Raw genomic sequence first — 14,275 nt, forward strand, 5'->3', positions numbered from 1 at the left:
GTGTGTGTGTGTGTATATGGGAGAGAGATGTGCAGAAAAAATATCCACAACGACATATGTGTCATTATTAACAGTGCAGTTAACCTTGCAGCACAGCCTCTTTTGTTACAGTGAACTGTGGTGGTTAATAGTGGTGATCACTGGCAGGGAAAGTGTGTGTGTGAGTGAGAGCGCGGAGGGAGAGGTGTGAGCAGAGGTTGATTGCAAAACCATTTCCCAAGGCTTTGTTGCGCTCTGTTAGGTGAAGAGTTCTATTACAAAGACAATTTGTCTACTGCTGAGCACTTTGGCAAAGAGCGGCCTTGTGGTGAAGAAAGTCTGTCGTGTTGTGTGTCTGTGTGTGTGCGTACTCCTTTGTGCACATGTAAGTGTTAAATGTGAAAATAACAACTTAAAGGCATCAGCCTGTTTATACTTTCAGTGTATCTTTGGGTGTGTGTGTGGGGGGGGGCATTTTTCTATATACAAATGAAAGTAGTGCACCGGAGCTCCTAAATCACTCAATTGTGACATTAACACAGATGCCAGCCCTTTCCAATCACCATCCACTAGCCATCAGTGGCCGGCTGAGTGGCCACATTAGCAAGGTCGTGATCCGCCCTTCAACCCGTTCTTTAAGGCGATGCTGGCTTGGGCATTCGCCCGTAAGATTTTTTTTGGAGAGGTCCTCCATCATGTTAAAACTTCAACCGCAGCTGGAGCCTCTGCTGCAACTGCAGTCTCCTACATGCATGTTACGCTGGGTCCATTTCACACCATTTTCTCATTTGCTCTCTCTTTTATTATATCTATTAAAGCCTGCAGAATGAACCAGCATGAGACTACATAAAACCCTTTAGCAAAATGTTATGTTGTTCAGCAGCCCTGTAAGGGTTCAGTATTGTTTAATTCTCCTCAAACGTTTCAAGGCATTTTAGTTCCGGAACTATTGTTGTGTAAATTCATAATTCACAAGAGCTAAGTCAAGGTTCAGCTCACACTGACTGAAATTACTAGTTTACATTCATAGTTCACAATATTGAATTTTACGCTAAGGTCACAGTCCAACAAATAAACTTGTTCACACTCATTTCTTCCATTTACCTCTATCTGTATTACCATGGGCAGTAACAAAGTACTATAAGTTGTTTCTAATAAGATTTGGTCTAGGTTCTGGTTTAGTTCAACTAAATTATCAACTAATGTGTTATCACCTGAACTTGTCGTCTGAGGTCCATGATGTTATATACTATATCAAAATATGTTGTATACAACATGATATATATCGCTGGAAAGCTGAATGCCAGTGATCTGCTTTCATTTTGTCCAGAAGTATACCGTCAAACTAACAAGGGCTGTGGTGCGATCGTATCCCTTTGAGCAGCTTTGTATTCCAGCCTTCAACTGCACTGTCTTTTTCAATCCGTAGTGACAACTCCAAAACTAAATGTTCTCTGTGATTATCCATTTCCTCATGTTGAAAACAGTGATGGTTGTCGTTAGCATGATTGTGAGCCATCCACAGGCAGTTCCATGGTGCCTTGGGCTGAGCCTGTCGAGCAACCAGTGGCTGTGTTCATGACTTGTCGACCAATCAGAGGCAGAACGGGGTGGGTATTTCAGGAGAAATAGTGGGATCCATGATGACGCCGCTGGATGCAAAACTTTACCCTCCTCCACTTGCAGCCGGGTTTCCGTAAATTTGCTCTTTCTACCACAGAATCTTCACTGGCCTCACATTCTATTCAATCTCCATTCAGCTGACAACGATTCAAATGCGAAATTGCTCTTGATGCATCTCAGTGCATCTCAGTGTATGGCATACTCAATGAGATGTATGTTACCCAAGGTGTCCATTTTAAAAAATACTCAGTGAATTCTTTCTTTTTTTATCACTCACAGATGATCTCTGCCTTCCTCCAACATTCCTCCCACGTAAGGAACATTAGGCTAATGTCCACCCACAGTTCAAAGTACTGGGAGCAACACTGCGACGTAACTTTATTGTCCAGCTGAGGCCAAACAAAAAAATCAATCAACATAAGCTGCAGACTCTCGATTATGCTCCGTCTCTGCATTAATGCCACACTCGCATTGTGATGCACCTTATAATAGAGAAATGTATTTCCACAAACAAACATGTAGAGGTGATCATCTTAAACATTATTGAAATGCAGGCACGAATATAGCACCAAACATATCTGCTGTAGCCTGTGCAGTATCTTACTTAAGAGAGTAAAACCAGCATTTTAGAGTGAAACTTTGTGTTGAATTCTAGCCATTTTTAATCAGTATTTCACAATTTAAAAAAATGTAACTAGTTGTTAGAATTGATGTACTTAAGGAGCTGTCAACCAGTGTTGTAATCATTTGCAGTAGTGGTTTCCTGGATAACTTGAAGAGCTGCTCTTTGATGTCAAGTTAGAAGGAAGAAAGTAATAATGTGTAATGTCTCAGCGAGTTAGCTTTGGTTTCATCTTTTATTTTTTTACTTGTAAGCCGGTCTTGTTGCTCATCTGTACAGTATGTTTGTATCATACTTAACTATATAGAAAGTATTGCTCATGATGTATGAATACTATTTCATGGACAATAACATTAATGCACTTTTGCTGTGTTATTTTTTACACAATGCATTTTTTTTTTTTTCTTAAGGTGAGGTCGGGAATTCAGTGAAGTTATAAACTGTGTGTGACAAATATAGAGTTTTTGTGTGCTGTGCTGTTGTCTGTCAGTGACCTAAAAATATAGGCCCAAAACAACTTTTCCACAGTATAGTGGGTGCTTTGTTATGTATAGGGTCACAAGTTCTTACTTATGTTATTTACTTTCTCTCAGGTATGCTGTTCTGCGAGACCCAGCAGGCTGGCTGAGTGTGAACCCAGTCAGAGGGACTGTCAACACTTCAGCCCCGCTGGACCGCGAGTCTCCGTATGTCCATGACAATAAATACACAGCTGTCTTCATCGCCACAGATAACGGTACGTTTCTGATACCCCACTGGATGAAAATCAGAAAAGATGATTAGATGCATACATACAACTTATTTAAAGGAGACCTATTACACCTTTTCATTTTTTTCCCATTTCTTCAGTGAATGAAATATGTTCTTGTGCATGTAAAATATATTGAAAGTTAAAAAGGTCAAAGTCCACACCGACAGAAGCTCCTCTCTCCTGCCTTTAATTCTGTGACTTTGTGACATCACTCTGTGTCACCTATTTGAATGACTTATGCATAGTGGCTAGTTTGGCATGTAAGAATTGAGTTAGTAGAGCTGCTCTCTTGCTGCTAGCAGTGCTGGCGCAGGCATATGTGTGCTGACCAATCAGGGAGACTGGGTATTCAGTAGGGGGAATACAGTGCTGTAGCATAGGACAGTATGAGAAAACGAAATCCTGAAAATTAGCATAAAATGTCAAATCATTTATAAAACCGGTAATTGATAAATATAAAGGCTTTAAAATGACTGCCCCTAACCGATGCCTAGTCTATATTTCCCAGAAAACAACCAGTTTGTATAACAAAGGTTTGTTTGGTGCCAATACATGAAGAACTGGGTTGTAGGTATGGACAGTGTTAGTCCTGGAGGGTGAGGTGATAAAAAATGAAAGAAAGACATTGTCTAAATTTTGGTCACACGGTTTTCTTAAAAACCGAGAAGTGTCAGAGAAATATATTTAAACAGAGTTCATTGAAACACCTTCTATAACCTATAGAAGGTGTAAAATGTGTTTTAAGGGTATTAATGTGATAAAAGTGCCTATGCATAAAACTTTATGTATAGGCAAGGAGCCAAAAAAGCTTCCCACCTTAGATTAATCCTCATTTGCATTATACAAAGAATTTCACCCGGGTGGTGAGTGCTGGTGCAGAATCATTGAGCAAACATGAAAAGTTAAAACAATGCCTGCCTGTGCAAATGAGTTCTCCTGGAAAGAACTTACCCTGTCTGTTAGGTTCACCTGGGCCACAGTGAAACTGACATTATCCCATGGTGACAATGGGATGGCCTTAAGTGCTACTGCTTCTGTCAGACCATATGGTCGCTGGCTGGCAGTGTCAGTGGAGCTGCTGCTCTGAGACTATCCAAGGCTCAGATGAGAGCGTCGAGAGCCCTGACACGTCTACGCTTTTTCTTTCTTTGCGTCTCTCTTCCCGCGTCTCTCTGTCTCTTTATCCCTTTGTCCCTCTGTCGCTCCCTCCACCTATCAATCTATCTGGTCTCCTATGCTCAGGGAGATTCTGACAGATCCATTAGAGGAACTGAGAGATTCTATTAGTAGGCAGCAGAATAGCACTGTTGTGCTGGGGAATTTGGCAGCCTTAGAAAGATGAGCGTTGAAAGAGGAGTAATAATGGGGCAGAGGGAGAAGGTGGAGGAAGTGGAAGGGTCAGTGAAAGAAGAGAAAGGAAGGGACACAAGAGGAGATAAGAAGAAAAAGATATAGAGGCGGGTATGGAATAAGTAGAGAAGAAGAAAAATGGTGAAGATTATGAGTGGACGGGGCAGAGTGTTAGATTGGTGTTGGGGCCAGAAGAGGTGGCAGGCTAAGAAGATACTGTACAGCTTGATATTTTTGTGAAGTTTTCAAGATACTGACTGTAACACTGATGTTTCTGTTTTTTTAAGAAATAGTTGTGACATTTTTAATTTTCTTACCAGGAGTTAAATCAGGAGATTGATAACACTGTCACGCCAGTGGCAGCTTAACTAAGCTCAAAGACAGGCGGAAACAGCTCCTCCATTTCTGTCTAAAGATAACAAAATCAGACTGTCCCAACTCACTAATTAATACATTGGATCTCAGTTGTTGAAAAGAAAAAACTTGAGCTAAAATAATGAATCAATGGTCTTTTGACGACGTGCTCAACATGCTGATGTTGGGCAGGTGTACCATGTTAAGGATCTTAGGATGTATTCACACTTGTCTCGTTTGGAGCAGTTGTTTTGAAACCGGGAGCGTTTCCCCACAAAGATGACTATGACTGTGACTGCACTTGGATGCAGGACAAAACAAGTAGGCTGGGAATGCCAAGAAAGGGAGATCTCGGTTTTACTTCCAAGCCAACCCTGCAGTTAGTTTGTGGTGTGAAAGCAGGCGGACCATCAACATGATTTTGTGATGGTGCATATGCAGGATTTATTAAAAGCTAAACTGCAAATAAATGCATCTCTTGAAAACTGTTCAGGAAATGATCTTATTATTTATCTCTAGGAGCCATGTGTATATTCAGGCAAATCCCTGGCTTACCATGTAACACCATCTGCACAGGTATTTTCCCTGATTAAAAGGTCAGATGCTGATAAAACTGCTGTGCTTGGATCTTCCTCGGTACACTCCCATATCTCCCACAATATTAAGTACATAGTTATTAAAGACCTCCTTTTCATCCCGTCTCTGCCTGTTACTCATTATTCAGAACATGTGGTCAATTTACATTAATAAAGCTTAAAACCAGATGATTCTACGTGAGCTATTTGTGACATTTAAGAACATGATTGTACACACCAGAGGCATCAAAGTGAAGCAAAAGCTTCTGCCAGTCATGGGCTTTCTCCACATTGATAACGTCATTTTAATTTTAGTCCTCATGGGTTTCTAATTTTTTCCTTGTTCTGGACCGAATTAACCGAACTACAAGTGTGAATACACTCCCTGTTTTAGCTGACATTTTCTCGTTAACACTTAATACAAAGTGTCGGTGAGGATGATGAGAATGTCATCTGTTTTACAGACACCAAAGTATTTAACCAATTAAAAGTTTGACCTGATGGTGGCAGCAGAATGAAAAATCTGAAGTTATTACATTTTATCCTGAGAAGGGACATTATTGTCTGTACCTTTAACAAAGTTAGAAGGGTACCAAACATAATATGGGAAAGAAGAATGTCTGAACCTAGTTTTGTGTCAGTCCATTAGATAATACTACTGTATTTTAACATTGGACATGATTGTCCTACTTGGAGAAATTAATATTAACTAAGGTGCCACATGATGTGAAACATTTAAGAAACACTGCTCGAAATCAAAAGTCAGAGGATCTTCGAGTTCTTAGGATTTTTCCATTGCTGACAGTGAATGTTTGTACAAAATGTAATGATCATGCATCTAAGCATGTTGAGACATTTTTCCCCAAATCTGAAAAATAAGATCACAAAGGTCAGTCAGATTCACCTGCTGGGGACTGTGGATATGCAGTAGGAACAAATTTCATGGTAGTCGATCTAATATTGTTGAGACATATCAGATTAGACCAAAGTGATGGACCAGCCAACCAACAGTGCGCTCCTTCGAGCCAAACCATAAAATTCAAACTGTTCTCTGTGTTGTTTATGGCTTAGATGTAAGAGGTGAGATGGATTAGACGTGCCCTGCTGCTTCTAGGCAGCCAACACAGATTAAGCAAGGAGAACCATAAAGAATCCCTGCACCCAGACCTTTAACAACTACTGTATCAGTGCTGCGCGTGTCTGGTTTGTGTGTGCGTCTGGATGAAATGTGAGCTGAATACTGATACCGGCTCGACCCCCGGTTCGCCTCTTTCACTGCACACTCTGTCATTGACCGGACAAATCTGCTCGTTCCCCACAGCGATCTGCGCAATGATTGTATGACAAGCCACCTATGTAGACTACCGACAGGATATCGATTGATCCTTACATCTTCATCTATGTGGAGACTTCAGATGAATACCTATGTACACTGCTGTGGAGAGGAGCAGGGTGAGAGGACATATAAAAACATAAAGGGAGGAAAGGCATGTATGAGAAGCACCTGTGCACATAGGACAGTTGGGAAAACATGAAACGGGAACAAAGTAAAATCAATGGAAAGAAAGATCTGAAAGGGAGGTTAGAGAGAGGTCTTTCAGAGTGTTACATTATATTTATCACAGTTTTTCATCAGACATGATTTTGAAAAATATGAAGTATATCAACTGGTCTCATACTGAGTATTTCTCAAAGAAAGCTCAATTACTGTTTTGTGTAACTGAAGGCAGGCGAGTGTTTCCAAAAATACAGATTTTGCCCTGTGTCTTGAGTCGTCCCATAGTCAGGTTAAGCCAATTTGACCTCCTGTGCTAGCTTGAAGTGAGAAGCGTACTCTTGGTGAGGTTTTTTACATAGTTAGCAAGTAACATACCTCCCTTCATGGTTAACAGCATTAGGGCAGGTCAGCCGGAGCAGTCCCCCAGGCAGCAACAGATGGTGAACGATGCACGGCAAACGATGGAGCGAACGTACAACTGGGAAGGACGAAGGTCGGGATCAAGGGAGGGAGGCTAAGAGAGTAGACAGAAATAGGACAAACAAAGGGAAGGGAGAAGACAGAAGAGAAGATCTGGGAGTTTGACAAGGTAGTGAAGAAATGATAATAATGATAAATGATAATAACCTCATCTGGAGAGTTTGCAGCAGAGTGTCGGGGTCTGGAGGATATGCTCGGTTGCCTTAGCGATCAGCTGCACTTGCGGGAGACATGGACAGGGCCATTTATCACTCCGTGATGTGTGAAGTCCAACACTTGATTGTCACTGCGTGCATGCGAGAGTGTAAATCTGTTTATTTGCATGCACTTTAGCTCACATTCAACCCCTGCATCTGTATTTCTGCACATCGCCTCTCGCCTCTCATCATGTGCTTCTGTTTCTGAGTTAATGACTGAACAGCCACAGTCCAGTTTTGCCTGGGCAGCCACACTTGGCAGGTCGATGAAGCGGCATTGTTTGAGTAGATATTGTTCCAACCAGAGCAGAGGGCTTGGTAGGCTGTTTATATAAACTCTGCAGTAGCTCTGCCGGTTTTGCACGCCAACAAATTCGCTTCTGCTCTCTGATTCCCCACCGGGACGCCAGCTGTTCCCACATCTTACCCCCTTCTCCTTCCTTCACGTTGGGTTTTCATTCACTGTTGGCGGATCTGTGTGTTTCGTGAACTGTTCGTGTTCATTCCGCTTTTTAATGTCTTTGCCCTGGTACATGTGGTCCCTCTCCCGCCTGCCCCTGCGTATCCACTCACTGCTGTGTGTTGTGGCTCAGTGTTTTCCTCTGCTCCTCATTTAAATGTTAAACTGCCTCCTGGTGGGAGCCATTTGTCATTGGGAGGCATGAATGCATTATCAAAGCCCCAGTCGTCTGAAACAAGGCAGCACGCACGCACGCACAGTCTTACACGCATGCAATCTTTGGCGTGTGCTGCCACCGAACCTCTTATTAAAAACTCCTGAGTTATGCATGAAGGAGCCGAGCGGTGTTTTCTCCGAGCACGTGGACGTACGGAGGAGGAGAAATCTCCATTTAGACTTGGAACTGAGGCCGTGTGTGTGTCTGTGTGTCTGTGTGTCTGTCTGTGTGTGTCACAGCGAGACAACCTTCACACATTTAAAGAGAGCTTTGTTAATTGCAGGAATATTAAGCATTAAATACACAGACTGAGCCGTGTGATAAGTCTTAGCGCTCATCACAGGCAGATCACATCCTCTCTGGTTTAAATCAAAAGCAGGAAGCAAAAGGAGAGCGGGGATGCTGAATTCTAATGGGTCACAGAACAAAACTCTTTGGTGCTCAGATGGATGTAAAATTAAATAGGACTGTGTGTGTGTGTGTGTGTCTGTGTGTGTGTGTGTGTGTGTGTGTGTGTGTGTGCACAGAATGTGTGTATCTGTCCCTCTCTCTGTGACAAGTCCACATAATAGGTTCATCATCTCTTCTCTCAAAAGGGGGGAAAAAGACTGACAGTGGTAGCCAGCTGTCAGTCGCAGATACCCTCTGTGTGTGTGTGCGTGTGTGTATTAGTGTGTGCTCCTCCGTGTGTCTCTACATGTGTCCATCTTCGTGTCGGCCGCTGTGCTGCCTCGTTGCAATACTAAGTGCGGGGAACCAGTGTGTTGCTCATTGCCGTAATGGGCCGAGTAATTCCCCCCCATTTCAGGCCAGCCAGAGACACAATGGTTACACTGCTAAGTGTCTGTCATGTCACCAGCGCACAGTGAGACAGGCTGGCAGACTAAATGCAGATAGATAGACTCATGTTGTGTCTTCAGCCAGCTGTGATCAGGCCGCCTCAAACTACAGCGGTGAAATAATAAAGCATGATGAGCCTCTGCGTCTGCCCAGTGCGCCAACAATAGAAGAGGACAGAGTAGAAAATAGTTTGAAGATGAAAGTCGGTGTTTACGGATAGCTGAGTCTTTTAGTGCTCCAGCTCCAGCTTTTAAATGTGTAATGAAACCCCTCTAAACCCTGATTTAGTTATTGATGAATAAATGTTTGATTAATAGGGGATTTGGGACTGAGCTGCGAGCAGATTGAGGCATAGAGAATGCTTAAAATCACCCGTGACTGCCCTGTATAACTTTCCAAAGAATCCATTATTCTAGAGCCAAGAGAGCACGAGCTGAAGAGCAGACTGTGTCTGATAGATGGTAAATATAGTAACAGCAAGCTCGGTGTCAAAGGGATGTAAAGAGAAACATACAAGAAGGTGAGACAGGTTTAGATGACGAGGTAGGTGGACGAGTAAAATGTGATAAGTGAAGAAATGATAGGACAAAGAAATAAGTGAAACGTTCTGGGTCACACAATGATGGTTATGATGGTCACTGTGTCAGATAAGGTGATAATAGAGAACAGACTCGACAGAATAGCCATTAATCCCTGACCAATGAAGGCTCACGGTCTTATCAGGACATGTATGACGTCACTTTCAGGGACGTGTTCAGGGAACGACCTCCAGGAACTTTTTTACTTCATGTGTCTTGCCTGTTTATGAAAACAACACCACTTCTTCTGTGGTCACTTTACAAACATAAAACATCCCATTACCATCACCCTCACTCAAAAGTTCTGACATGCTAGTCTTTCTGTCTGGACGTGGTGAGGCATCCCAGACACAGTCCCAGTTGTTGTCGGCAATGATATGAAGGATGAAAACAATCAATTGTCACTCCTGAGACGCTTTTTTCCGTTCCTGAAACCTGAACCTAAAACTACCCTCTGAGCGATGGGGTGATTATCAGGCTGATATATCTGTAATCTGAACCTGAAGATCAGAGGCTTTGTCAGACGGCATGAGTTAAATTAACGCTGGAAGTGTTTGCTTCCCCCTGTCTTGTCTTAAGGTTGCTTTCACTCCACATATATATCGCTCTTGTCACTCCCTTTATGGAGAGCGCCACAGAGGCAAACAGGTTAACTACCATGATGAAATTTGTTCTTGCCTCACCAATCAATTATGACCCTCTGTAGCAGTAGGCTATGGTGACACCAGCATGAGGGAAGGATGCAGGGTAAGGAATCAGAGCATCTTGACCCAGGGTAATGGCAGTGTAATGGGATATGCTCTGGAAAGCGCAGAAGATCACAGCCCGACGCTGTCTTGCCTTCTGTTGCCTCCCCTGTCTTGCGGCACTGCCTCATTAACCCCAAATACACACTGTGCCTTTCTCACTTTAGGGCTTTACTGCCGTCTCCCCATCCTCCGTCTCTCCCTTCGCTGTTCCTCTCTGACTGACTCTGTCCTTCATTTCTCCACTCGCAGAGGAACCTCTTGGGGAAGTCGTCACCCCGTAAAAAAAAAGACTTGTGTTACATCTGTGATTAAAGAATACCTTTGTTCAGTTTAGCCGGTGAAGAAATGTCTCTCTGTGTTGTCGGCTGTTATCAGGCCCTGCCTCTCTTGTGTCCTTGGAATACTGATTCATCCGCAGATCAGAAGTTATCGCTGCGCCTGGCACACTAAAACAAACACGCCTCTGCCCACTCAGCAAGAGAACCTGAGAGCAGCAATACCTAGTGGGTACTTATTTTGTAAAAAACTGACACTGCTGGTTATGTGGAGAGTGAGTGTGTTCAATATGATTAAAATTTAAAAAGTGGCCCTCACCTCTGCAGCCCAGCACATCTCTAACAGGGAATTTTCCACCAGGGCTTCCTCTGTGTTGATATGAACAGCTTTGGGCAGTAGTTTTAATGACAGTGATCCAAATGAAATGAGATGAGTGGGTAGTGAAGATGGAGAGCGATAGATAATGAAAGATGAAGTCAGATGATGGAATGGAGCACACATGATGGGGAATTTCTTTCAGTTTGTCTAGAAAAAGCACATCAGACCAACATAGTAAATCTGTCAGAGGCTTAGTTACTGATGAAGAGTTTAAGGCGCCATCTGTGTATGTTGATATGTGTGTTTATCTTTCTGGGCTGTATGGTGAGTGTGTCGTGCAGGGCTTGGGGAGTGCTTTTAATTACACAGCCTCACAGTTTCTTATATACTGCAGAGGCCTTAATTAACACCTTACGCATTAGAAGTGCCACAAAACTGCACATATACACAGATAAAAAGTATCACAGTAACTTTGGAAAGTTTTTTTTTTCCCTTGATGGCAAACAGACACTAAGCTCCAAAGTCCCAATTTACACCTGGTGTAAACACTTTGAATTTTAAAGGGAAAACAAAAAACTTTTCAGTGGCACAGTTGTACACAGACGGTGTCATTTTTCTGTAAATGTTACACTGTGCAGGCAAAATGTACTTTATGTGGTACATTAAAGCAACATTATGTCCCTTGTTTACCTTATAATAATAGCTTCAAAATAATTTAGATAATAGAGTGTCTTGTAACAGAGTGAATGGTGCCTCTGTTCCTATCACTTGTTTCTGTACTTCAGTGAGAGGGGTAGGATCACAGCGTTACATACAAGTTAACTACAACAAACATGTTTTAAACATAACACATTTTCATGATGTAATGTGTTTTGTTTGTAGTTGCCACCTACATTGCATCTGACAAACTGTTACAGACCTGGGATCTGTATTTACGACGGTGGTAATCCACTCCATTAAATTATCCATGTTGTTGCTTCGAGCCAAAAAAACTTGTCTTTTGCAAGTTTGACATTATTTTAAAAAGTGTACATTGTCAGGAAAGCTATTGAATTCACTCTGTACATTATCTGAATGATGAGTGCCAATCCATGGGCCTTTGTATTTACAGATACAAACTCCATATTGCCAAGGGTCACCAAAGAGCTGTGACTTGTGTGGTGAAACAGGAATGGATAATCGCATTTGGTGGAAAGGACATTTAAAGGACTATTAAGGGAACTGGGATACAGGCATTTTAAATTATTATTGTAGGAACTTTAGCGGTGTATGTGTCCTAAAGTGTCGCTTCAGTTGTTCCAGTGAACCAGTGGACTAGTATGGAATACACCAGTACCCTGGAACCAAAGTAAAATGGAATTCAGCTGTCATTAATTCGCATGATTTTACACCTGTGCTTTCACTACTTCACTGAAAGAGGCCCACAGACAATTTGGGAATGAGGAGCAGGTGTGTAAGTAGGGTGAGAACAGGTGCCTCTATAGGACCATTAATCATTTTTGAAAGTACCTTTTGTAATATTTTCCAGCAGGCCATTACTTCTTGCTTAGACGCTTTAATAGTGTGAGTTTAACACACTTACTAATTAAAGTTATTCAACTTGATTTTTCAGTCGGATCCTACACCTTATCACAGTAAAAATCCTGTGGCAGTCTCTGGGGACAGACCAAAACAAGGAATTTCCCCAGGAAGGCAATTTTGGTGTTTAATTAGTACAAAAAGAGCTTGCGGTGTAAGCCTGCTTAAAGCTGTATCAAAACACTCCTCCTCCTCCCATCACTTGGTATAATAGCCAGCGACTGATAACCCAAACTCTATTCTGAAAGTAATTTGCCAGACTAGCAGCGATGCACCTGTCCCCGGCACTGCTTCTCTCCCCGAAGTCATCTCTCTTAATGACTTGTGCCTATTGTAATTGGCTCTGGCTGGTTTCATTTACAGTTCTGATCAGCCAATCAGATTAGCAGGGGTGTCATGTGATAGTGTTAGCCAAAAGCCCGGAGGAGACTGATGAGTGATGGGACAGAATGAAATGGGTTATCTGAAGGGAGTTTTAACAAGGTCTGGGACTTACACAGTGGCAGACAGATAGAGAGGAACTAGAAAATACAGCAGCAGATAGGATATCATCATATCTGTTAAGCAGTGAGCGCACAGTATGGTAGAAGTAGATGTTTTTTTTTATATGAAATGCACGAGACAGAGGACAGCATATGTTTTAGACTGAGGTGAACTTTAAAGCAGGAATGTATTATTTGAGGCAGCGTAACTGAGTGGTGTGGGGTTTTTTGACTGGATGGCGACTTGCAAAGACTTTCTCATACTGAAAGCAGGGATGAGGGAATGAGGGAAAATGAAGAAATACTTAAACTAATTTAGTTATCTTGCAAAGTATAATTGATATTTGATTAGGATGAGTCTTAAAAAATGTGAAGCTGAATCCAGGAAAATTCTCTAGTCATGCTTCCATACTGGTTTTGTCATTTGCATGTTTGAACCAATCAAATGACGTTGACATTAAACAACATTAAATCATGCCAAATAGGGATCCCAGAGGACTAGGCTTGAAGAACATTGCTTTATAATAACCAACATTAATAACCTGTAACTGAATAGTTAATTAAACGATACTTAATAGTTGTCTCAATTTAATGCTTTATAAACCATTTATTTACTATTTCTGGAAAGATTTATAAACATCAGTTGGAACTTTACAAGAAATGATTTCCTGGTTCATAAAGAGTGAAATATCTATGAACTATGGATCAGTTAACTATAAATTCACTTTTTGTGGTCTTTTGTGGTCTAATCAATAAACTTCTCATAAAATGTAAATACAGTAAATTATGTTGTGCCTGTTTTTTCTTAATACACAGAAAAATAAAACCTCAAACCTTCTGATTTCAATTTTTGCACTTTTACAGAACAAAGTTTTTTTCTAAAACTTTTCACGTTTCATTTAAAAACTATATTTATTTCCTGTATACCATTTCAACATATAGCATGTCTTGATTTATCTTTTGCCTGATATATAACACACAGCTCTATAATTGGCACATGCACTTTGTTTCATTCCCTGGGTTGTGTTGTGTCTGTTGTCTCGTGTTTTACTCTGTGTCGCTTTCATTTCCCGTGCATTCAGTCGCTAAATAATGCTTCTCTGCACTGGTTGTGGAAACACATTTCTCAGCAGAGGGCAATACACTGCAGTGCTGTTCAACACATGGCAACGGAAAACAAACTATCCTAGTGTGATGGTGTACAGATCTCGACATAATGTGCATCCAAAGTGTGTAGCAGTTTGAATAAGAACAGGCTCAGGAATCTGTATCAGCAATGGGTGAGAAAGAGAAATGGGTGAATTCAGCCATGCATGTGCTACCTTGTGTATTATGGCTCAGTATTGCA

At 41.7% G+C, this 14,275-nt stretch overlaps 1 protein-coding gene across 2 annotated transcripts in view; it reads left to right on the forward strand.

The window, feature by feature from the left end:
- The window catches only part of cdh13 (cadherin 13, H-cadherin (heart)), a 393,409-nt gene that overhangs the window by 295,409 nt on the left and 83,725 nt on the right, over positions 1-14,275 (forward strand). For both annotated transcript variants that reach the window (XM_037107511.1, XM_037107512.1), the window contains exon 12: positions 2,818-2,960. In XM_037107511.1, coding sequence (XP_036963406.1) covers positions 2,818-2,960 — 143 coding nt within the window. The remainder of the gene's footprint in view (positions 1-2,817; positions 2,961-14,275) is intronic.

The sequence above is a fragment of the Acanthopagrus latus genome, chromosome 8 (assembly GCF_904848185.1).
Source record: "Acanthopagrus latus isolate v.2019 chromosome 8, fAcaLat1.1, whole genome shotgun sequence".
Taxonomy (NCBI): Eukaryota; Metazoa; Chordata; class Actinopteri; order Spariformes; family Sparidae; genus Acanthopagrus; species Acanthopagrus latus.